The 26,391-nt window shown below is 38.2% G+C and overlaps 1 protein-coding gene across 1 annotated transcript in view; it reads left to right on the plus strand.

Annotated features, from left to right (window-relative positions):
* The first annotated feature begins 2,124 nt into the window (after window positions 1–2,124).
* Window positions 2,125–26,391, plus strand: part of LOC124592912 (developmentally-regulated GTP-binding protein 2) — a 116,586-nt gene continuing 92,319 nt past the window's right edge. The window contains exons 1-3 of the mRNA XM_047131880.1: window positions 2,125–2,287; window positions 13,283–13,440; window positions 14,161–14,331. Of these exons, the coding sequence (XP_046987836.1) occupies window positions 2,224–2,287; window positions 13,283–13,440; window positions 14,161–14,331 (393 nt within the window). The 5' untranslated portion in view covers window positions 2,125–2,223. The remainder of the gene's footprint in view (window positions 2,288–13,282; window positions 13,441–14,160; window positions 14,332–26,391) is intronic.

Consider the following 26,391-nt stretch of genomic DNA (forward strand, 5'->3'; position numbering starts at 1 on the left):
CACAACATATACTTTATGTACTACATCTAATTATTCTTGCCAGTCTGTTTATTTGTTCTGAATATGCTAAAGAATTTTTTCAGTGCCTGTGCACTTTATCTGTCAAATAATTTGTATATACTTTTCTGATTTGCTACTATGTTTTGTACTCACATTTTGTCTTTGTCTGATATATTTTGTACTTAGTGCGTGTGCACAACATTTACTTTATGTACTACATCTAATTATTTTTGCCAGTCTGTTTATTTGTTCTGAATATGCTAAAGAATTTTTTCAGTGCTTGTGCACTTTATCTGTCAAATAATTTGTATATACTTTTCTGATTTGCTACTATGTTTTGTACTCACATTTTGTCTTTGTCTGATATATTTTGTACTTAGTGCGTGTGCACAACATTTAAATACTCTGTAAGTTATAGAATTTTGTTAATTAAAGAAAAATTTTGCCGCGCTTGGCAAGTCCAAATGACTCACCATCGCTGCCAAATTTTTGCCCCCCCAGTGGAGGGTTATGAAACACGTATGTAACATAGCAGCGATGGCGAGGCATTGTAGCATCTGTGACCAGAGAGTATGCGCTTGACCGCGCGAGTGTTGCGAGCGGTTCTCAGTGAGTAGCAGTAGTCAGTCGTTGCGAGTCTGTCAGTTCAGTCGTTGCGAGTCTGTCAGTCAGTCGTTGCGAGTCTGTAGCTCTGTCTAGTTGAGAGCAGTACTCAGTCTGTAGTCGTCATGCAGAGCGGTCGGTCAGTAGTAGCAGCCCAGTGCGGTTGTGTGATGTAGGCGGTCGGCAACACTGGTCAAGATGAGGAATAAGGTATACTGTTAATTAATATAATCATTAGATAATGAAAAATTTTATTTATTGTAATTATTCTCCAACAAGTCTCCCAATAATAATTTTTTTTATTTCAAAAGCATTTTCTCAAAAATTTAATTTTTTATTGAACTCAAGATTTCGTTGCACTTCCCATTTCATTCCACTTCTTTTAAAGAAAAACTCCACTAAAATCACAAAAAAAGAGAATATTATTATTTGCAATGCAGTTCCTCGAAGCGGTGCGCAACAACAAGAGCAGATATGTGACATCCATTTATTCTGAGGTAAGACTTTAATTCTGATTGTTTTACACAGGGCCAAAGACCGATATTTCGGTTTAATTGAATTTTTCTTATCACTGAATGGACTTTAATTTTTTGAAGGATTTATATTTGAGTCAGATTGCGAATTTCACATTTTTGTTGCCATTGTCAGTACATTTCATTGTGGGCAGGTTATGCATAGAGCCATGTCCACCAGCATTTCTGATTAGTATCGTCCTTTTCTTTTAAAATTTTTGTGGGGAGATTACAATTCATATATATTTTTCTTGTTTCTTCCTTTCGCCTTTGTCAAACATATAGCGAACATGTTACAATGTGTGTAGTTTAAATACAAGAAATCAAAATAACGCAAATGTGTAAAAAAATTATCTGAAGGACTCTCAACGAATAAAAGTGTTGTTACTTACCAAAAGACTATTCAAATAACACTAACAAAAGAAAAACGAGAAAATGTCCATCACCGATTAATAATAAAGCAGATCATTTCAAGTAAAAATCTGTAATTGTTAAAATCTTTAAATAAAAGTTTATATACGTTACAAAAAAATTTCCATTTTACCAACTAATTTAAACTCCCTGGAAGTTACCGGTAGGTTTTCATCTGTCACAACAACGCTGGTGCAGACTGAATCGGATCAGATCTGGCTGGGGCAGAGGTGGAGCACTGCTGCACCAATGAGAATGGAAGCCCTTTCCTCAGCGTAACTGCGACGAAGAGCAACAAACTACTGTAACATTTGAATATTACGTCAGAACTTTCTAAGGGACAATAGAAGATCTGTGCGGTGTCTCTGCAAAAGCTTCTGACTGGATTTCAGACCTCGACTTCGCTGTGTACTTAATGTAAACACTTGTCTAGAATCCCCCCCCCCCCCCCCCCCGCCGGTCATCATCCATAAATAAATAAATAAATTAATTAATTAAAAAAAAACAAATCCGCCGAAACTAAAAAAAAAAAAACAGATCCGCCGAAACACCTCGTACCTGCGAAATAAAATCTATGTATATTTGAAGAATAAAAACAAACTTCAGAAGTCATATCTTTGGAAGGTACACATTGCGATGTAGATGGTGTGGTGGTAAAGTAAATAAACTAGTGTGGTTAGTGACACGGGTATACAACATGGGTATTTTGGAAAAGATATCGGAAATTGAGAAAGAGATCGCCAGAACCCAAAAAAACAAAGGTAATTTTTTGGTTATGGTATGGTTTGGTTATTGTCATTTGGATATTAAATAGATTTCCTCTAATGCGATCAACGTCAGCTACAAATATTTCGCGGTGGAAGTCAGTTTTCAATTTTATATTTTGCTTCTACAGGTATAATAAGATCACTAAGACCTTACATTACCGGTACCGAATTGTCATATTCGAAAAATTGTGCTGGAATTAATTTCTCAGTTTCGTTCTAAATTTGTATCATTCTTATGTTACTTTCTGGTGTTACCAAATTAAAAGTCACGTTTGTTCAGAATAAAGGTTTGATTGCTTACATTTTCAGTACTGTTAATTACTTTTCATCCGTAGGTGTCTATTAGAACATATGATATTGTATGATCTTATCATCAGGTATCGTACGCTGAACTTCGTGTTACTGTATACACCTGGACAGTGAATGATGTTTGTGACTTAATTTACGTGCTACTTTTTCACCCCTTAGTGGGTAAAAAAGGCTTTCAGACTTTAAATGCTGTGGCACAATAGTGAAACCGGGAAATGCACCAGAGCGGTTAGCACACTGGAATCGCGTTTGAGAAGATGACTGTTCAATCCCACGTCCGGCCAACCTGATTTAGGTTTTCCGTGGTTTCCTTCAGGCAAATGTGTGGATGGTTCCTTTGAAATGGCAAAACCGACTTCCTTCCCTGATCCAATGGGACTAATGACCTCACTGTCTGGTCTCCGCCTCCAAATAAATCCAATGCTACAATAGTGAATCAAGAAATACACAGGTTACCGGTGCTGGTACTGACAGTTCATAGGCCACCAGCAGGAAACGCATTATGCTGCTTAAAGTAGCTACAGACAATTTGATTAATGGTGTGCAGACAGAGTATCATTGTTTGTGGTGACTTTGAAGTTGACTTTCTGTCGGATAGTACTGATGGAGTGCTCCTTGACCTGGTGATGTGTGACTTGGAATTAAGAGGACAGTGCAAGAACCATTGACAGTTTGTTTCTGGGCCAAATTACCCTCTGTGATGCAGATGCAGAATCAATGATCAAATGTTAACTAAGATTGATGGCTAGTTAGTTTCAGATAATTAAAGTTATTATCTCACAGAATCGTAGCTTTTATCCTGATCAGTGTCTAGAGAGGAATTACAGGAAGACTGCAGGGAAGAGACATATGGGGCAGTGTAGATGCAATAGTAAACTCTTTCTTAAACATATACCTGTTGTACTTTGAGTCCTTGTTTCTCATAAAAAAAGTAGGTAGAATTAAACAGAGGCAAAGACTGGAAATGAATCCCTCTGGGTATTGAAATACTTCATTCTAGGAAGAGAGGGTGATATCTACACTACTGACCATTAAAATTGCTACACCAAGAAGAAATGCAGAAGATAAACGGGTATTCATTGGGCAAATATATTATACTAGAACTGACATGTGATTACATTTTCACGCAGTTTGGGTGCATAGATCGTGAGAAATCAGTACCTAGAACAACCACCTTGATGTGCCTGGACATTGAGTCAAACAGAACTTGGATGGCGTGTACAGGTACAGCTGCCCATGGAGCTTCAACACAATACCACAGTTCATCAAGAGTAGTTACTGGCATATTGTGACGAGCCAGTTGCTCGGCCACCATTGACCAGTCGTTTTCAATTGATGAGAGATCTGGAGAATGTGTTGGCCAGGGCAGCAGTCGAACATTTTCTGTAACCGGAAAGGCCCGTACAGGGCCTGCAACATGCAGTCGTGCATTATCATGCTGAAATGTAATTGCAGGGATCGAATGAAGGGTACAGCCATGGGTTGTAACACATCTGAAATGTAACATCCACTGTTCAAAGTGCCGTCAATGGGAACAAGAGGTACCGAGACGTGTAACCAGTGGCACCCCATACCATCACACCAGGTGATATGCCAGTATGGCGTTGACAAATACACGTTTCTAATGTGTGTTCACCATGATGTCACCAAAGACAGATTGACCATCATGATGCTGTAAACAGAACCTGAATTCATCCGATAAAATGACGTTTTGCCATTCGTGCACCCAGGTTCGTTGTTGAGTACACCATCGCAGGCACTCCTGTCTGTGATGCAGTGTCAAGGGTAAATGCAGCCATAGTCTCAGAGCTGATAGTCCATGCTGCTGCAAACGTTGTCGAACTGTTCGTGCAGATGGTTGTTGTCTTGCAAACGTCCCCATCTGTTGACTCAGGGATCGAGACGTTGCTGCACGATCCGTTACAGCCATGCAGATAAGATGCCTATCATCTCGACTGCTAGTGATACGAGGCCGTTGGGATCCAGCACGGCGTTCTGTATTACCCTCCTGAACCTACCAACAGTCATTGGATCTCGACCAACGCGAACCTACCAACAGCCATTGGATCTCGACCAACGCGAGCAGCAATGTCGCGATATGATAAACCATAATCGTGATAGCCTACAATCTGACTTTTATCAAAGCACGAAATGTGATGGTACACATTTCTCCTGCATTACATGAGTCATCATAACAACATTTCACCAGCCAACGCCGGTCAACTGCTGTTTGTGTATGAGAAATCGGTTGGAAACTTTCCTCATGTCAGCACGTTGTAGGTGTTGCCGCTGGCGCCACCCTTGTGTGAATGCTGTGAAAAGCGAATCATTTGCATATCACAGCATCTCCTTCCTGTTGGTTAAATTTCACGTCTGTAGCACGTCATTTTCGTGGTGTAGCAATTTTAATGGACAGTAGTGTAGTTCAGTGGACTGGCTATAATCAAGAGTTTAAACATCTTCATCTATACTCTGCAAACCACATTCCAGTGTGTGGCGGATGACTCTGGGTCCACTTTCTTTTTCTTCCCATCCCTGTTCCGTTCATCAGTGTCATCTGGGGAGATTGTTGATGTATTCCCATATTAGCTCTAATTTCTCTGATTTTTCTTGTCATCTTTTCTCGTCATCTTTGTTGGAGTACTATGTTGCTTGATTCTTCCAAGAATGTACTCTAAATTTCAATAGCAAGCTCCTCTGTGATACCCAGTGCCTATGCACCATTCTTCACAGGATCTTCTCCACATCTTTCTCTCCCTCTCCCCCTCACCCCCTCTCCCTCTCTCGTTGGTAACAATCTCTGGCTGATGAGCTATCCACAAGCACCTGTCAAACAATTGTGTGTAAGCTACTTGTTTTGGAGATGAATTTCTATTTAAGATTTTTCCATTGAGCCTGGGATCTTTTCCTCTTTTGCACAATATATTACATTTATCAGGGTGCCACAAGCTCTGGAAGTCATGGAAATATTGGGGAAATTTGAAAAAAACACTGGAAAAATCTCGTTTCTGTCTCAGTAGCATGAAATTAATTGTTTACTGAGATGTCGTGCTTCGTTGCTGGCTGGGCGCAGCTGAGTTCGTACGTCGCCTCCCTACTCTCTTATTCTTAATGCATCTTGTCTTCCCACCCCTCCCCTCAGCTTGCAGTCAGTGCTGCCACCCCTCCTTGCTGCTAGCCTAGCAGATGCCAATGAGAGGCAGGGAGGTGTGAGGACTTGTTTGGTTGGATCTGATTCTCAGAGCTTGTCAATGCAGCAGCCAGAGACAACGGTCATGTGTGCCTGTGTTGTGTCTGAGCTATTGTGTGAATGTGTGTGTGCTCTCGTTTTCTGACAAAGGTTATGGCCAAAAATTTAGTTGTTAGAGTGTGATTGTCTTCTTTGTGTGCCCCTCTGTGGCTCAGCGATCGTCTTTACGGTGAGTTGCTACCTATCCTCATTAGTATTGATTCTCAGAATGTTTGTGCAAGTTATCTGTTGTGTGGGTGATCACTGCAGTCTCATTTCATTAACATGGTGTCTGTGACATGTGAATAGCTGGCCACACCTGTGAACCTCCGTGACGGGCCAAAACTGCAGGTCATTCCGTGGGTATCTCTAACATATTGGGACTTCCGATCTGAAGCCATAGTTTCCCACTAATGTGTGGCTCCTGCCTTTTGGATCTAGTCTCACCAATCTGCCCACAGACTGAGTCTGTCTGTGTGTGGCACAATGCGGCAGATTTTCATGTTGTATCCATGGACCCAGTACTGTGCTGCTCCTTGGCAGGCCAGAGGCCATGGGTAATAGATTTCAGGAATTGCAACTGTTTTGCCGCAAGTACATTGTACAGTGCAGTGTTTTATAGACACTTTATTTATTCTAATACATTTTGGCACTTCAAAAGTAGTTTATATAGTAGAAAATATGGACGATAAGAAGAAGAAAATTGTGGCAGTCACTGGCAGTTTGTATGCTGTGCATTCATGTATTTCTTGAAAGAAAAATTACACAATACCTATAGAATAATAGACATAACACAGTGGGTAATAAACAACAATAGCGAACATTGTAGAACCAACATTTCATTGGCAGTCATCTATAGTGTTGGTTTACACAACTCCTCCCCAGCTTATCAATTTTTTTCAAGAGGCCTACTTTTTTCTGAGGTTATTTCTGAAAGGAGTGAAGGTATTTTAAATCTGTCTTGCGACTCCAACAAAATGTTTATTCTTGTCAGCAAATGTGTTTCACTTTATTGAAATAAAATAACATCAGTGGTCTTAATGAAACATATATACTATTTGGTTTGATTTCTTCATCTAAAAGCAATTCATTACAAAAGATGTTGATGTTGGTACTTAAGATTTTTGCTCACATGTTGAGGAATACAGAAGTCCTTACATTTTTTTGTCAACTTGTGTCTTTACTTACCCTTGAGATTTCAAAATTTGCTAGGGAAAAATGCTAAAAATTGTCTGGAAATCGGGGAAATATCAGGGAATTTCACTTGGGGAAACTTGTGGCAGCTATGGATTATTTATGTTCAGGGTCAACTCCATTACTGACCATTGCAGTGTTTATGACTGAGGGGAAATAACGTACTAGGATTTAGTTGCCAAGGTATCCAGGAATAATTGTAGTTTTTTAAGTCTAGTAAATGGAAAATAATTACGTGGTTTCCTTGGGACATCAGTCCACACAACTTTGTTCTGGCTGAAAGTCAGTGACTTGGATTGCAAGGAATGTTCTTCTATAAACAAGGCCGGGCTGTGGTTGGTGGTGGGCAGTGGCTGCTCGAGAACGAATTGAAGCTAGCATGCAGAGAGATTAGCTCGAGGAATATTGAGGCGAGGTTCAGTGAGGTGAGAGCTTGGGTGTAGGCTTCATTTGATGGGCTGCTAAGCACAGGCCTCCAGTTGTGGCCAGTGGAATCCCGGAGTGTGCACTTGTTGCTGAATGGTCAGTTGGTGACCTAACTACCCGCCTGGTAGAAGAATACTGGCTTGGCACTCCAGGGGCAGGTGGGATGCAGAAGTGAGTTATTGCCACAATGGCAGTGCTGTTTCCAGTGATGCTTACACTCTGGCAGTGAGGCTGGAACCACACAGCTGCAGGAGCTTCAGTTGTAAATTGTCCAGGATGTTTGTGTACTTGTGAGGCTGTTTTCGTTTGATCTCCAGAGGAAATGTCGTTACTGGACTGTAGCTTCAGCAACTTGCAGTACGCAACTGTATGTAGGGGGGCTGTATTGTGCAGGCAGTAGCCAGGGGACACAGCAACTGTATTGTAAAATTCTATGGCTTGTTATTGTGATAAAAAAAAAAAAACCCTCTCTCCAAGAATAAAGTTCAAACTATAGATTCATTGATTACTCCCTTACTTTGGCTGCAAACATTGCAGTCACTAATAAACAACCAAATGTAGATGAATGGATTTACTATGGCAGACAATGTGTGCATCACCAACAGACAGCAGTACTGCGACTCCCTCAACTCCTGTCTTTCCTTGTCGTTATATATTTATTTATGCTGTAAAAAGTAGGAAAAGTTTATTCATAGCTATCAAAACTATTTGTTCCTTCATCAGGGAACAGAGAGGGATAGAAGGGACAGGTCACTCAGACCCCAGGATCTGCACACTGTAAATTGCGGATTTTCTATGGGCTAGAGTAGAAGCAGCTGTATCTTAATGTCCCACATTCTGTAACTAGACTTAATTTTGCAAGATACTAAGTAGCTTAGCTTAGTATGTTTCAAACATAATGTTCATTTTTCCTTAGCTCATTAGTTTCAAAATACATTTTCCCAGTTTGAGTTACTGACTTCGCATCCAACACACACCACCATGGGTACTCCGAGATTCTCTGAAACATGAAGAGTGTGGTGAGGCAATAACTAGTACATAATCTCAGCAAATATTTGATCTCAAAAATCATAATACTTTGTGTCTTGGTCCGTATTATGGAAATGTTTTGGTGTTAGCTTGCCACTCTGCAACTTCATGGGCACTGACAGTGATGGAAATACCAGATTTGCTACGCTCCCTGTAGCTAACATTAGTGATGGGAAGTGTCAAAAGTCCTTGGTCGCTTTGTGGCTTGACAAGAAATTCATGTAACTATTGCTGGTTCTTTCCACGTCAGTTCAATGCGAAAAAGTAATATTTTGAACCTGACTGTCTTAGATTTCTTTCAAACTTAGTGCATGCAATGATTGAGATAAGAGATTGAAAACTACCAATTTTCACAAGTATATGACAATTATGAAGGAAGTTACAGGCCTGCAAAGTTTAGAAATTGTGTTAAATTTACGTGCATCTACTTCAACATAAATGACTGTAATTCTGGTTCAAATCAGATGCAGTAATGAAGCAGTAATGAACCTTGTACCATTGAACACTAATGAGTAGAGCTTTACATCAATATGCAACATAGCAGATTTTCAAGAATTTTCATATTCAGGGTCATTGACCTTGAATATATCAAAACACAGCACATTCATTTTTATAGGCAGCAAAGGGCCTAGTAATATGCATATAAATTTTTTTTTGTGTTGCTCTAGTATGCCACTAACCCAAAAATTAATTTTGTCATCATTAGTACATTATCAAAAAGTAAAAGGTAGCATATTAATATGAAACACAAATTATTAAAAAATAAAATTCGTAAGTAATGTCTCTATAATAAGCTACAAACTGGTGAATTGAAACCTGCATATTATTCGAGAGAATATGGTTTATATTATTGTAGGGGTGTTTGGACCATTTACAGTGTAGAGTCAATAAAAAGTGGTTACATCTTGTTTCACAAGTCTCTGATTAAATCGTTAATGTTCACCAGATCTGATGCAGGGAGAGCGTATGTGCTTCCAGTAGGTGTCACTGGATCCAATCTTGTGAAAATGTTCCATCTTCTGATTACACAAGTGTATGGAAAGGCAGGAAACACAAACAATGGTGATGGTTCATGTAGGTGCAAGAAGCTGACCTCTACTCAGTCTCTTCATAAGTTTGTAAGACATATGCAACCCACCAATAACTGTCATACCCACAGGCACATATCTACATATGTCTATGAACAGCATTTCCTTCTACATAGCAGTCACTGACTCATCACTGCTCACTAAAGAAGCTGCATACCTCCTTGTTTTTACAGCCTCTGGTTAGTTGGTACTATACAAGCCTGTGGGTACCTAGAATTTTACTTGTACTCCTGAAATGTTACTTTATCTTGGGCATATCTTAATCATAATGGGAAACCAATGTATAGTTGAAGACAGATGAAGGATTTTTTTTTTTTTTTTTTTTTTTTGCACCACTGAAACACCTGTTGTGATTGGTTTTCTTGTGGTCGCTTGAAAGTGGCAAGTGTGGCTAATTTCTTTACAGTCTCTGCAACCACATTATTAGGTCCTTTGCAGTGTGCTGTAGCAAAATAATGCACTTGAAAATCTTCCTGATAGTAGGGCAGATTCATGAAATTCTTTCTGTTTTTTTATTGGGCAGCACATCCATCCATAAAGTGGTAAATGTGCTTTGGAATTGAAAGTGACTTTTTAAGAAGTTGCTGAAATTGTGCTGGAAAGAATACACACATACTGTATCATGCTGAAGACAGTTATTTTCACAAGACACCTGGTGTATTTCAGTAGTATTCATGTGTCTATAATAAGCTACAAACTGGTGAATTGTAACCTGTATATTATTCGAGGGAAATTCCAGTACTTCATCCTGACTGGTGAAAGGGCAGTTGTCTACAAAATCATCTACAAAATCATGAGGAATGCGATATTCATTTACTTTGAGTTCGTCATTAGTGACTATAAAGATCTATGACTGCTGCTGGGTGATATATGAGTGTTGTAGGAGCTATTGTAAAATCACTGAACTCCTCCGTAGATTTTGTTATAGTCTCTAGAAGTACCCTGCCTGTGGTTAATCAACACTTGTATGTACTCATAATTTCATCAGTGCAGTTCATACTGAACAGTTCAACAGGTAATCAATTAGTCTTGGGTCAGACTTATACAGTAGGGACGTGCACCTAAGGAACATACTTATAACAAATGCAACACAGTGCTTTTGCAATGGTAACATGTGTTCTTCACATTGTGTTAGTTCTTTAAATTTACACCCTTCAACCATTAAGTTACAGTTATGTGTGACACACAAAAACAGCATAGATCCCACTGACATACGCAAGAACACAGTGCTTTGGCAGCAACTCACAAAATTTTGAGAATCCAGTCGCTCATCTTGGTATGTGTCTTTGAAATATGCATACAATTCCTTAAGACTGCGCAACCCTAGATGCTTCTGCATATGCACACTAATTACATTTTATTTCACCGACACACAGTCTTTTCTCCCTGGCATCACATGGATAACACACGTTGAACTGTTTTTTTTTTCACAACGTCTTGCCTGGTTTTGGATTTGGTGTCACTAATATACCATGGTATGCTAACTGCTTTGCTCCTTGTACTATGTGACCTGAAGTGGAAAATTCTTTCATGGTTTTCCTTCTACTCCACCTCTTTGGAAGTACTGTCAAAATTTATATTTTGTCACACATACATTTTGTATAGTGAAACTTATCTTTCAGCTTAGCTGAGTTCTCCTCCTCCATTTTTTCCACACACTTCTTTTTCCAGTTATGCCACATTAGTATATTCCAACACTGAAGCAACCATTTCAAATTTCTGCTGTGGGTATTTTTTCTTGCACTGGAGCCTTTTTTTATTTTATTTTTATTTTTTATTATTTGTTTTACAGGAGATTCACCTAAAAACTGAAGGCTGGTACTTAAAGAATCCACTGCCAGATCTGATGTCATTTCATCTTCACTTAACATCTTCACTGGAAGTACCTAGCAGAGCTGAGGCAACATCTGACAGGAATTGGCGGGCTTCATGATATTTGCTTTTCACATTTGCTGCAAATTTTCTATCTAGCAGTATGTTAGGACACTTTTACCATCCACTCCTAAACATACTTCAAATTCTTTGGTGCTATTCCAAGACCAAGATTGCAACAGTACAATTTTGACTTGAAAGCTATTTGTCACAAACTGTTACTGAATATTACTTCATAGCACATTTCCACTGCAGTCTGAGAAAAACAAGCCGCATCCATGAAACAAGCTACTGATGATTGGTTGAAATAAAAGGCTTTCTGATTGGCTGCCCACAGCAGGAAATTTTCGCCAATGTGTCAGAATAATGGTAACTACTATTGTCCATTGTCCTGGAGAAACCCCAGATACATAGCTGCTTACCACAGCTTGTTAGTATAGTGATATAGACAAAATAAATTTTTGGTCATAATGCCTTGGGGTTTTTTGAGATATTCAAGGTTGAAGATTGAGGTCAGTGTCCTCGAATGTGAAAACTCGTAGGATCCCTCCGTGTTGCAAATCAGTGTAAAGCTCCACTCTTTAGCATTTCATTTATACAAATTTCATTGCTGTATCTGGATTACCAGCAGAATTGTAGTCATTTACGTTGAGACATGTGCAAGTAAAGTTCACACAATTTCCAAACTTCGCAGAGTAACTTTCTTCACAAATTTTGTATATCTCTGCATTGTTCTAGTTTTCCATCTCTTGTGTGGTTTATTGGGTACATCAAATCTGAAAGAAATCGGTGCAAGTTGGGTTGGGTGCAGTGTTGAATTGTCATGGAGTCTCTCAGCTAGTAAAAGAAAAAGTACATGATAGGCTAGACAATTTTGAATACTTCATCTTGTTCTTCCTCCAGGCCTTGTCACTTTTGGAAACTCTAACTGTAGCTGTGCTGTTGGTGGAATGTTTATCAACTCCATATAAACTCTCATACTTATCGACCTTCATTGAGTTTACTACATTAAAATGTTGGAAAGAGATCACTGTTTACATTCTTCAAATAAAAATTTGCTTGTGAGACACTGTCCACATTTGAAGTGGCAGAAATAAAGCTCAGTTTTATGCATACAATTTTCTCAATGTTTACACCACATATTGTTTGAGTTGAATTGCTAGCTTTTGAAGGTACTCGTGCCTTCATCATTCCTTTTTTTACTAATTGTTGGGGTTGATGGCGCAATTTGAGCTCTGAGAAAGTTTTATGCATAGATTTAGCCACAAAAAACTTGGAGGCCGTTAACTTAAGTTATTGACAATGAACGTTGACATGGGATATTTCATTTGTAGTTGGTCGTAGAGATTGGAATTGATGTGTGTATATGTGGTGGCTATAGTCACATATTTAACAGACTATGGAACTATGTATGTACTTTTCTTCAACAGATATCAGTTTCTCAATTTTCAATTTACATGTCATGTCTATAATGTTATTGTCATGTGGGGTCTATGTATAAATGATACTTGTTACCTTAATGTGACAAAACTGGACATATCATCCCTTATTCAATGCAAATGTGGCAATCACTTATTTTTGTGTTTCTAGTACATTAGTATCTTCATTGATAACTTAAGTGTTTTATATGTGATGAACAACTAGATATTTGCAACAGTAATCTTGACATATTCCATACCTAAAGCAAGTTTATCACTGTATATATTATAGTACACACATTCACTAAAATAAATAAACCTGCGTGTATTCTTTTTGGAGTTATAACTGTCTTGAGTTAGCTTTCTTTAGATTAATATTCTTATTGCAAAGAATTTGATCAATCAACACATTCATTCCACACAGCAACTGAATATCATCTTGGTTTGCTGAAAGCGAAACTAGCTAAATACAGGTCACAACTTCTTGAACCACCAAAAAAATCAGAGAAAGGTGAAGGTTTCGATGTATTAAAATCGGGCGATGCTCGTGTTGCCTTGATAGGATTCCCTTCAGTTGGAAAGGTAAGTAAATTTTTACTTCCAAGTAAATAATACAATGCGCATTTTCTTGGCTACAGCCATATGTAGTTTTCAAAAACACAGTATTGCTGTAAAGGTAGGAATTCTTTACATATAAATACTAATGGTTTCAGCAAACTGGTGATTAAATATCCTAAAACAGATGTCACATTTAATTCAGTCTTAGTTTCAAGAACAATTTCATATTAGCCTTATAGAATGTTTTTCAAATTCAGATTTGACATTTAAGTAATTTTTTTTTACGTCTATACTCGTATAGAAATAGCATATACTCATATATAAAAATCAGTTACTATGTTGAATGCTCTGTAAACTGGCTTGAAACACAGCATCCAGTTTTTTAGTTTTCACAAGTATTACGAAGAAAGTTTAAATCAAATTCTACAAATGAATACTGATAACCTTCATTTTCAGTGATTAATCTCATGACCTTCATATGTTATTTCTACATAGCGTATCACTTCCTCATTTTTAAATTATATCAGCATGTAAATATGATAATCATTTGTAAAAGCCATTTACCTCAGTTCAAAGAAATCAGTTTTAAAAAGATGTATGGGTGCTACATTTTTATTACTCAGAAGAAATAGCTGTTTATGTGACATTAGCATGTAAGGTTGAGCATATTAATACTTAACAATAATATTCCTAAATTTGTCTTTTGCCATCCATTACATTCTCGCCTTGTTTGTAAACTTTCAGTCTACTCTTCTCAGCACACTAACAACTACACAGAGTGAAACTGCTTCGTATGAATTCACAACTCTTACTTGTATACCTGGAGTTATTGAATACAAAGGTGCAAACATCCAACTCCTGGATTTGCCAGGTATCATAGAAGGAGCTTCGCAAGGCAAAGGAAGAGGACGGCAGGTGAGAATAAAAATTTTCTTTTCTTCTCTGTATCTTACATATTTTTACTTCTTTTCTTTTAATATTAAACAGATTGATTGATTTTGATGCAGCTATAATTTTTACCAGTTTTTGCTGGATGCTGATGCACCTGTGATAGTTTATTTCAGTTTCATAAAACTATATAAATTTTTATTTTCATTTTTTTAATTTTCAAAGTGCTGGTTTCATTTATACACACATTTCTGTGTTCAGTGTAAAACAAGCCATGTTTTGATGATAAATTTTGATAAAGTGTAATAAGTGTACCCTTCATTACAATGTATTTCAATTAGATTTACGAAATGGCTGTACATTACAAAAGTGAAAACTTTAAAGCAAGAAATTAAAATGATAGCTTCTTGTAGAAATTAAAATTTTGCACACAAATTATGAGTCTAGTCTACAGGTGTATGTTTCTAACCACACTGAAGTACTCAGCATCATCGTGGACCACAAAATTGTAGAAAAATATTCTGATGCTGCAAATTATACTTGAAAATTTATGGTTGGCAACTTAGTAACCCGCAGGATACAACACAAGTGGCTTAGGATAAAAGCTGTGCACTTGTCGATCTCTTAATCAGTTCAGTTAAGATCGAACAAATGTTACGAACATACAACTAAAAATTGAAGCTATGTTGATAGTGAGCTTTAGAATGAGAGAGCATTCACACAAGCAAGCACATCTCACGCACACATCACTGTTAGCACCAGTAGCTCAGACCATAGCTGCCGGTGGTAGTGGTCGTGTGTGCTTGCTTGTGTGAATGTGTATGTGTTTTCTTTGCTGAAGAAGGCTTTGGCCGAAAGGTACAATATATAACAGTTTTCTTGTTGCGCCTCTCTGCAACTCAGCGGTTCATCTGTACAGTGAGTAGCAATCTATCTTTTCCCAATAATGTAGACTATTTGTAAACAAAGGGAAATCAAGAAACATTGCAGGATTGATTTAATAAGATGTATATGATGTGTAAGCTTTACAAACAGTGAACTGATAGTGGCCTGCTGTGCCATCCACTACATTTTGCTATGTGGACTAGAGACTTTGCCCATTGGAGGATATCAAATCCTCCACTTCCCCCCGCCACCCCATTAACTAGTGTGAGGCGACAGTATTGGCCACAACCAGGCTTTCTCCTAATGATGCTGCAGACTCATTCATCCACAATGTTGGCTTATGCATAATTGCTGTGAATGCAGAGCTTCATTTTGTGTTCTCATCTCTTCTTTGTCTATAACAGGAAAGCTTTGGAGTTTCATGCAGAGCAAATTAAAAATACAGGGGACATGGGTAGCCAAACTTTTGACTTTAAGGAACATCAACCTTGCAAGGAAAGGTTCCCTTGCTACTGTGACCAAACTGTCTAGACCTAAATCCTATTGAACTTATTTGAAATCTTTCAAGTATAAGGGTCTCTATGCAGATTACTTAGCGCATTCACAATGCTAGGTCACCTGCCAGGTGACTATGTCCTGTTGGCGAATATATCCCTGGTGGGTTGCATGTTTGAGTATTGGCTATGGGCTGCCTGGTCCCGCTGTTGCTGTTCACTGGTTCCCGAGAGCCTTTACTATTGCTGGTCACCACTCAGTGTAGGCATGTGCCTTTGACTTTAGCAATGCTGGATGTTACTGATTATCACTGTCTATCCCACTGAGATATGCAGCGACCACCATTTAGTCAGGCCACCAGGAGCTGTGCCTGGCATACACTGTAGGAGTTTCACTGATGTCAACACCACCCCTGCTAAAACGAGCCGTTTTCAGAGCCGACAGTCCTCATCTCATCTCAGCTCCTAGCTCACCAGCTACCACTGCCATCATAAAGGGGTAATAGCTTCCTGTCTCCTGCAATCCTCTCTCTACATTAAAGTGAAGGAAGGACTATGTGAGTAGGGATGCTTCATTAATGGCTCGCCGAGGAGTTCCAGTCCCCATAACCTGTACAACCCACATCCAGGTGAGTAAGCAGCACCTTCTCTTGATTTAGGAATTGCCAATTCCACCACCACAGCAGTGCCATGCCCCAACCTGAACAACGTGCACATCTTGTCATCTAGCCTGGTGCAAGCCTTTCTACATACTGTTGCTTTGGCAACTTGCATGTCAATTACACTACTTTTACATTCAAGCAGTTTTTCAAGTGGCATCACAAGGCTGAAGAGTCCTCCTCCATTCACTAAAGAAAATTTTGAGATGGTCACGTGGACTCTACTCAGGATCTTAGCATTAGTAGCCGAAAACGCTAACTAATTGTGCTGTTAGTTTGCATTTGCTGCTGTGACATTAGAACAGGGTTACTCAAACCATAAATTGCAATCAACCAGTTGACTGCTGTGGTGCTATAAGTTGATCTTTCAAAACCTCTGTCTGAAATCTTTTTAAATGAGCTTTCTTTGTAAAAGACAAGTTTTTGACAATGAGTGTTTTGCACAGTATTTGTAGAAGCTAAACCTGACAACACTGTCTCCACTTTTGTCTCCATCTGTATTTCATTGCTTATAATGTTTGTGCCATCCAACAGTCTTTCCTCCTGCATGGTGAGACAACTGTTGCTCACAAACTGTAATTAAATGTGGAACACTTTCCTCAAATACTGTCAGAACTGTCGCATCAACAAACATTATTGGTTTAAGTAGCTGCAAAGAAGTATACAGCCAATGTGACAGCAGTGAAACAGAGTTTGAAAACCAATTTTCATATCTCAATACTACAGAATCTGTACAACCAGTCATAGCTAAACCTTTCCAAAAACTGGGAGATATTTCATATAAAGTGAGTACTCTTCTTATAGTGAGACTGAACATCAAGAGGAAATAATTTGATTTCAAAATGACACTTTCTTACAATGAGAATACAGTGAAGATAACTTTTGGAAATTAATTAGTGTAAAAATCTTCCTTAACATTGTAAAAGTGGAATCAACTTGTCTGTGTGAGGCAATGTATTCAGTGATGCACACAGTGAATTATAAATGTAGAAATAAATTGACTGATCCTCATGTTTTAGACTGTGTAAGATTGGCTCTGACAAATTACTTACCAGATTATAATAATCTTGCCAGTAATATGCAAAACCAAGCAGCTCACTAAACTTTTTCAACATTTATGATGGTGTATATTTTAATTTTTTTCGTAACTGTAATACCTTATTAGACCTGCAACTTTTGATCGATAGAAAATTACCTTTTATGTAGTTTGTGTATTTAAAATGGTTAATTTTGGCTATGTTTTTTAGGCTTAAATGTTTTATGATTTTTTTAAAATTGGTAGATCTCTAAATGGACTAAATTGCATGTACTAGATCTTGAGCCTATAGAGGTTGAGCACCCCAGCATTAGAAGAATAGAAAGACCATGTATCAAACCAAAAATTTGTTTGATGATTCTGGAGGAGAGAGATACTTTAGCACACAAGGAAAATGAAAATATAATAAAAATTGTCAATGTTATCAGTTGTGACTAATAGAACAGATGACAAACAACAGACACAGCTGCGGACAGTCGTAACTTCACAAGGGAAGGTAGGATACTGCCAGTGTAGCTTTATGAGTAGACAAGGTGAAATATGGTTTACACCCTTTTTCTGCCCTTGTTATTAATAGGCAGTTCACTGTGTGGGATGTACAGATGCATAGCATGTGACAAAATTCAACTTCTAAGAGCAGTGTAGTGTTGCTACCTCTCCTCCCTGCTTCTCTGGGGTAAACATGACGGTGCTGTCACCCGTTTCCAGCTAACCAGTTCCCCTTGCTGGGTAATGAGATGCCTGCATCCAAGCAGTAACACTGCATGGCTGCAATCACTAAGAGGATGGATTTATATGTTATGAGGAAACTTGTCAGCACTGTTTGGAACAATGCAATGGTCAGGTGTTGCTTATCATTGAGTTTACAGAAATTCTCGAAATATGAGGAAACGAATTAGAGGCTATTATCACTGCAAAAATTTTGGCTAGAGCTGGCAACACAGTAGCTATAGCCATCTGGAACACCAGCTGCATTTGCAAAGTCTGTTTGCACTAATGTGTTGGTTCTTACTTTGGGCCTCTTCTTTTTCCTCTTCATTGCTCATTTTAGGCTGTTCAATGCCTGTTACAATTTTCTTGTCTGTTGATTTGTAATTTACTGTTTCAATTGCGGATGTAATGCTGATTCCATGTTCAAATTGTACTTTCAGTTTCTTTGTCTGTCAAATTATGTCTTCCCCTGGTAGTCTTCACAAACTTGTTTGTCATGATACATGGCTTTGAAGTTTTCAAATGTCACAGCAGTAAAAGCTTATGTCACAGCACCAAAAGCAAACTGGCTATGTGGTTTGGTGATGAACATTCTTGGCTAGTAGTGCTGAGCTCCCAGGTTCGATTCCCAGAGGCTGCCTCAATTTTTCTCTGTTCGAAAGGTCTGGAAGGAGGGACACTCAACCTTGGGCTATCAACATAAAAGATGCTTGGGTATAAAAGTCTTGCAAGATGCTGTAGTAGCAAAATGTCAAAAGACTTGCACGAAGCTGCGTCATCAGACCAGTTCTCTAGGATTTAGGCCTAGATAGTATGATGGCAATGAGAAGAGAACCATTTAATTGCAAAGTTTTGTCAGTAGAATGAAGAGGGGTAAGTTGGTGCACCCAAATTAATGCCAAACTTCAGCTTTCCATATCCTGCATACTTCTGATTTTTGTATGTTGATGTTTACATGGTTGCACAATGTTTTCGTGTTATAGAGCAGAAGTGAACACGAAGCAAAACTATGCTCACAACGATGAAATGTTGCAGGCATTGTTGTTTGCAGTGTTCATCACAGATTGTTACTTTGCAACATGTATCCATAGTGTAGTGTGTGCGAGTCCATGGTTCATCTAAATAAACTACTGGCTACTTTAATTATGATGCTTTATTTTTCATTAAAAAAATCTAATATATTATCCCTTTTTTTGTTCCTTTGTCAGCATATGACAATTTGACCATTCTGGCTCCTTCTAAAATCAAATCCCATGGATGGAAATGTTTTTCTGGGTTCCTTTACTAGCTTGGAAGTCTAGTTTTCTGTGACAAAAACTATGAAGTTTTAGCAAATATGGTATTTCCTTGTATTGTTCATAATATCTCAGAAATTGCTGACTAATGACACGTTTATTTATATCATCAATTATACATTTATTGTGTACATTTTAGCTGTTCTGCATTGAGGCAGATGCTTAAATCCTGCTCCACTCAGCATGAATGACTTAATTTTTGCGTGTAAACATTTGATTGCATCTTCTGTCACTTTCTTTACTATCACTGTCCCACCTGTCTGCTTCTCATTATCAGTAGAATTACTGAAATTAAGAGCAGATTGCCTTGGTGTCCCACGAAGATATTTTCCAAGAAGATATTTTTGCGCTGCCACTCTGAGTAGCAAAATGGCCTACTTTCAGTTGGATCAGGATTGTACATTGCCTCGTGACCAAGTTAGTTCCCCCTATGCTTGGGTTACCAGTTTGCCTTGCTGAGTATTGTATGATAATGTTGGTAGAGCAACAGTCTTGTGAAATGTAAATTTCCTATATTTTACTAGTTTCATTTCTCAAATTTTTGTTCTGCAAGTGTTGCTAAACTAATTTCTTGTGCTTATAACTTATTACTATTGCCACCCAAATTTTTAAGTAATTAAGTTCGCCCACCTGTAATGTCTTCAGGGCAAAAGTAATTGATTGGCATTTGCTCTCAGAATTTTTGTTCAGTAAGATAGCTCCAGGTCCATACAAGGAGAAGATTTGGGTTTTATTAAGGTTTTTTTGTACAGATTTTTGATGTGGCTACATATAGCTCTGTCACAGAAGAGGTAAAAAGCTTGCTTGTGTCAGGATTGTAACCAAGAACAAATCACCCTTTGCTTTGCAGTGCAGACATGTAACCTCACAGCTAGCAAACAACTGTGGCATTTACCTGTCCCTCATTGTCAGACAATTCACAACATAAAAGGCAAACTTAGTTGTAGTTTCTGTGTGGAACTACTTTCCTGGGGTTTAAACCATAACCTGATAACTGGACGCCACACCTTAAGTAAAAATCATTCAGATTATTCAGTGGAAATGACAAGAAAATATCATGTGAATATAGCAGGTTAATCTTGTTCCAACCAGGAAATAACTTGATGATCACAGAATTGCCAAACATATTCTGTGTTGTTTCTATATTTGGGTTATAGTAGCGACAAGAAGAACATGTTTCCACAACTGATGTGTTTCATGAGCAAGCTCAAAAGTGAGGAGTACAACTTGCTTCTCAAAGACACGGCCGCCGTGGGCCTGAATACCAAGTGTATAAGCCAGTGAGTTTTATTCCCATTACTGTAACAAGGCTTAGGGGTAGAACGTAGTTATCAATAATATTTAAATGGACCGACTGCAAACTAAACATCATTAATCTGTAAGTGCCACAGTTACTTTTGTAAGCTGAAAAGTTCATTCACAGGACATGATTCATTATTTTGGAACATCTTTAGTGATTGCACTTTAAACATTATGAGGAGGTAACAGTCTTTTTATCATTGTAGACCTAAAAAAGGTTAGTTAAGAAAGTTGCCACAGACAGTACCCCCAAAATGTGATCACCAAGTGTGATCATCCTCAGAGCGATTTTGTCAGGTACTAATAACATATAGTTTTGAAATTAAGAAAGGGTAGTATGCAAGGCATTTGCAGTGACTAGAAAAGTGGTTTCAAAAATCGGTGTGGAAATGAAAACAATGAAAGTGTGCAATGCATGTCAGATTCTAGCTGCTGTTAACATGAAAGGAGAATGGGGGGGGGGGGGGGGGAGAGGACGCTGAGAGTAATGGCTAAATGTGCCATCCTTAAGGAAAATTTCCATTTATTTTATTAAAAGCAAAAGAACGAAAAGTATAAAACATTCAAATGATTTAAATATTGTCGCTGCTGCTACTTCATCAGTAAAATAGTAAAGGGTCTAATGAACATTTCGATTGGCAATACATTTGTGACAGAAAGAAACCAAAATAACAATAAAAGGGTAACCAAGTGAATGAGCGCCTTGTAGTAATATCATCATAATTAAAACTGACATAGGAAAATTGGTTGGTGTAAAACTTCAAAACATTTGTTTGTTATTTTGGCATGTTTGTTGCTATGTCAGGTTCATTTGAAGTTGTAGTATTTTTCTTAAAAGTATTTACCTACTAGATTTTGCATGTCTGAATCTTAAGAATATAACAGTATTATAAGAAGGAAAGTTGCCACCCACCATATAGCAGAGATGCTGAGTCACAGATAGGTACACCAAGAAGACTGTCAAATAAATAAAGCTTTCGGCCATTAAGGCCTCGTCAACAATAGATGGTCACACACACACACACACACACACACACACACACACACACACACACACACACACACACAAGAGAGCAGCTCACACGCTTAAGAATATAATCATCTTATTTAATGAGTCTCAAGTGGTATAGGACTAACATTAGTGACATTGTTTACCAGGGATTTAATAGATAGATGAAAGCAACAGAGGAAATTCAAAACATTTGTTCCATGTGAACAGCAAGTCCCACTGAAGAAATCACATCAGAAAGTGATTTTCTTGTTTCAAGAAGGATCATTCTCACATGAGTGACTTTCCACATTCAGGAATCCATCAGGATTTTAATGTAGACCAGTTAGACACTTTAATCAGTTATGGCCCATATAATTGCCAAATTCAATAAAGTGCGATCATTTAACCCTTATGTGACATTTGTATTAAAGAGGCAAGATTCAGGAGACTGCGTGCTCCTATTCGAAGCAAGAGAATTTTTGCTTGAATGTCAGCATTTCACTCGTGGAGTATTTCTATGCAATATTGTTGCTAGAGCACAACTATTAAAAATTGTAGTTACCTGGCATAATGGATCACTAACATTTGAATAGTCTTCAGGCATTTCAGCACAAACTGACCATCTGCACCATTCTTTTTGTATCCCCTGATATTACTGAGGGGGCACTGTGTGTAAATTCCACTCCAAGCCAGATTGACTTGATTTTGTTGAGCCTTTCAGTACAGTTAGTGCTATATTATTTTCTAACAGGCACCTGAGGTCTATTCTAACAATTACTCAATAATTCTCATGTAAATGTTGTGATAGCCTAGAGCCAAGAAACCATCATGCTATAAACTAGGAGTAAATTGTGCCGGCTGAGAGGCATTGCATTGAAAATGCAATGTATGCACAGCTAGGCGCACCTCTTATTGCTACTTGGTTTCTGTTGGTTGTAAGTGTGCTGGAAATTGAAAGTATCAGCAGCAACTGTTTCGTAATCATTACAGGAAGAAATTAAGTGTCGCTGGTGAGTGATTATTATGGACTGAACAACAATTTTGCTTAAGAAAGACATAATAAAGACTTCACTGTCAGTATATTGTGTTGCTGTTTACATTCTCTGACATCATTTCTTAAAGTCTTTTCAGGACATTTTTTCAGTCATTGTACATTGTTTCTTTGCACATTTCACTTTCCTCATTAGAAACTTAATATTTTTATTTGCAGCTTATGGAATTTATACACAGATGTTCACATTTCTGAATCAATGCTGTGTTTTTGGCTTTTTGTTTGTATTCTTCTGTTTTGGCTTAGTGCCAACGATAGCATCTTTAAGAAAACCTCTTTATATTGTTGCCCTGTTCTTTAGGCTGAGTCTGGTTTGATGCAGGTCTTCACACTACCATACCCTGTGCAAGCCTCTTCATCTGTGAGCTGCAACCTACAACCATTTAAACCTTGTTACTGTATTCACCCCTTGGTCTCCCTCTAAAATTCTTCCCCCTTCTCCCTTCGCACTTCTGTCCAGTACCAAATTGATGGTTCCTTCATGCCTAAGGATGTGTCCTATCAAGTGATCCTCTCCTCTTGTCAGTTTGTGCCAGAAATTACATCCCCCCCCCCCCCTCCCTCCCTCCCTCCCTCCCAATTCGATTCAGTAACTCTTCGTTAGTTACTCGATCTTCCCATCCAATCTTTGGCATTCTAAGGTAGCACCATATTTCAATAGTTCTTATTCTTTTCTTGTCTGAACTGCATGTTGGCCATGTTGCATTTCTGCACAAGGCTACATTCTGGACAAATACTCACAGGAAAGATTTCCTAACACTTAAATTTATATTGATGTTAACAGATTTCTCTTTTTCAAAAATGCAAACTTATCTTCCCTGAGGTCGACTTCTACCAGTTTTTCCATTCTCCCAAAAAATAATTTGTCAGAATTTATCAAGCATGAATCATTAAGCTGATGTTCGGTAATATTCATACGTAAGGACACTACCTTCTTTTGAACTGGAGTTATTACATTCTTCTTAAATCTGAAGGATATTTTATCTATCTCATATCTTGCACACCAGGTCAAGTCTCTGTCAAGTGTAGAATGATCAAATGATATGTCACTTACTCATAATGTTCACAGTATGACCACGTAAGATGTTCCAGAACAGTGAATTGCATTTGGTGAACAATCTTTCCAGTCTAGAGTATGCTTAAGACAGAAAAATAAAAATAATTGTGACAGTTATCAATTTATGATTTTTAGTTTGTAGTCTGTATATACGAGGTGTGATTGGAAAGTTTTAAGAATGGGCTTGTAATTGTACAATGGTTGTACTTACATGCTACTGTGATGCATCTCCTTCAAAATAGTCCCTTTCTGACTGAACACACAGACTCCAACGGTGTTTCCACTTTCGGAAACATTCCTGCAAAATTTTTTCCTGAAGTTTGCTAAGGATGCTCTCCGCATTTGCCTGGATGCTTTCAATCGAGTCAAATCGCTTCCCTTTCAGTGAAAATTTCAGTTTAGGAAGCAGGTAGAAGTCTGCAGGGGCCAAATCCGGGGAATATGGCGGTTGTGGAAGCACAGGAATTTTGAATTTGGTCAAAAATTCAACAATGGAGAAAGCACAATGAGCCGGAGCATTGCCATGGTGTAGCACGCAACTCCTGTCATTCCACAATGCAGGCCTTTTCTTCCGCACCTTTTCACGCAAACTCTCAAGAATACATTTGTAGTATTCCTGGTTAATTGTCTGTCCTCCAGAGGTAAATTCATGAATCACAATACCAGTAGAATCGAAAAAAAATCACCAACATTAACTTCACCTTCGATTGATTTTGCCATGCTTTTTACACTCGTGGTGAAATTGGAGTCTTCCATTGCGAAGACTGCACTTTGGTTTCAGGATTATATCCATATACCCAAGATTCGTCACCTGTAATTACCCTATTTAACAAATCTGGGGTATTTTTAGTCCGATTAATCAGTTCTTGGCATACTTCAAGTCGGTGTTGTCTCTGGTCACTTGACAACACTTTTGGGATTAATTTTGCCGACACTTGACGCATGTTCAGATCTTCAGTTAAAATCGATTGAACTCCATAGAAACTTAAATTAAGTTCATCAGCCATCTCCCTAATTGTAAGTCTACGATCAGAGCGCACTAAGTCGCGAACTTTCACAGCATTTTCATTCGGCCGGACCGTGGTTCATCTTCAAATGATTTGCGGCCCTTTTTAAATCCGTTGAACCGGACAAAAACATTTGACTGGCTCATACAGTTATCTCCAAAAGTTGTTTTTAATAGTCCGTAAGTCTCAAAAGCTGATTTCTTCGTTTTAAAACAAAATTTCACACAAACTCGTTGCTCCGTTTCGTCCATTTTCATGCAGACAGAATCCGGCAACAAGCCCTAACAGACCCACATTCAACTAGCTGCCACAGAAACTGAATAAAGGAAACACAGTCTCCTGTCAGAAGGCGTTCAAGGACAAGGCAATGACTCACTCCCCACCCTCTGTGTACCTGCCCGCCCAGCCAGTAAGCTATAGTGGATCCATTCTTAAAACTTTCCAATCACACCTCATATGACTATTATTTGTAACTATGCTCCACCCCAATGTCTTGTTTTTTTGCATTTGGTATTTTGGCCTTCGGCTGTAGCATTATTTAGATGTAAGTTGCACTTCTCATTTCTGGGCCCATGTAATATACACTTTGGCTGTGAAAATGTGTTGTTCTAGCTGCTGGTATGACCTAGACTTGGAAACAATGCAGAATATATCCAGAATGAGATTTTCGGTCTGCAGCGGAGTGTGTGCTGATATGAAACTTCCTGGCAGATTAAAACTGTGTGCCAGGTCGAGAATTGAACTCGGGACCAGGTGGTAGAGCACTTGCCCGCGAAAGGCAAAGGTCCTGAGTTCGAGTTTCGGTCTGGCACACAGTTTTAATCTGCCAGGAAGTTTCAATGCAGAATATGTCTGGCAACTCTGTGATTGTCAGTTTACTTGCTTGATGCCACAGGATTACCGTGCTAAATTCACTTAATATTTTCTGTTATTTCCATAGAAAATAATCTGAATGATTTTCAGTTAAGGAGTGACATCAAGTTATAAATTTAAGGTTTTGATTCCGGAAAGGTGGTTCCATGTAGAAACTGCAATTAATTTTTTCTTTAACATTGTGAATTATCTGTATTAGCAATGAGAGAGAGGTAAATGCTGCAGTTATTTGCTGGTTGTGAGATAATGTGTCCATGATGTAATGCAAAGACTGCATTAGGTCTCAGTTCAAATCTAGAGGGAGAACAGCATATTACCTCTTTTGTGACAGAGCTACAGGCAACCAGATCAAAAATTGTTATGGGAAAATGTAATAGAACTTCCTCATCATAAGTCTTCTTGTTACTTACAGTACCTCATAGTTCGAAGTTACAAATATTATGGTACTTCTTTTAAATGCAATGTTTTTTAACTCAGTTTCTTTATGTATACACTCCAATTGCCATATTTCCAAACTAGTGGAGCTTGACATTGCAGTGTATAAACACGACTGTTTTGAAATCTAAAGTACATAATGTCTTATTAATTTATAATGATTTTGGTGTCCTGGTGTTACAAATACTTTGTTTTATTAAATTAGACTTTTTATAGCCTTCTCCATTAGTTTATTGATCACAGCAGTAAACATCAGGGAGAAATAACCATAAAAACAACACTTGTCTCACATTA

Source organism: Schistocerca americana, chromosome 2 (assembly GCF_021461395.2).
Source record: "Schistocerca americana isolate TAMUIC-IGC-003095 chromosome 2, iqSchAmer2.1, whole genome shotgun sequence".
NCBI lineage: Eukaryota > Metazoa > Arthropoda > Insecta > Orthoptera > Acrididae > Schistocerca > Schistocerca americana.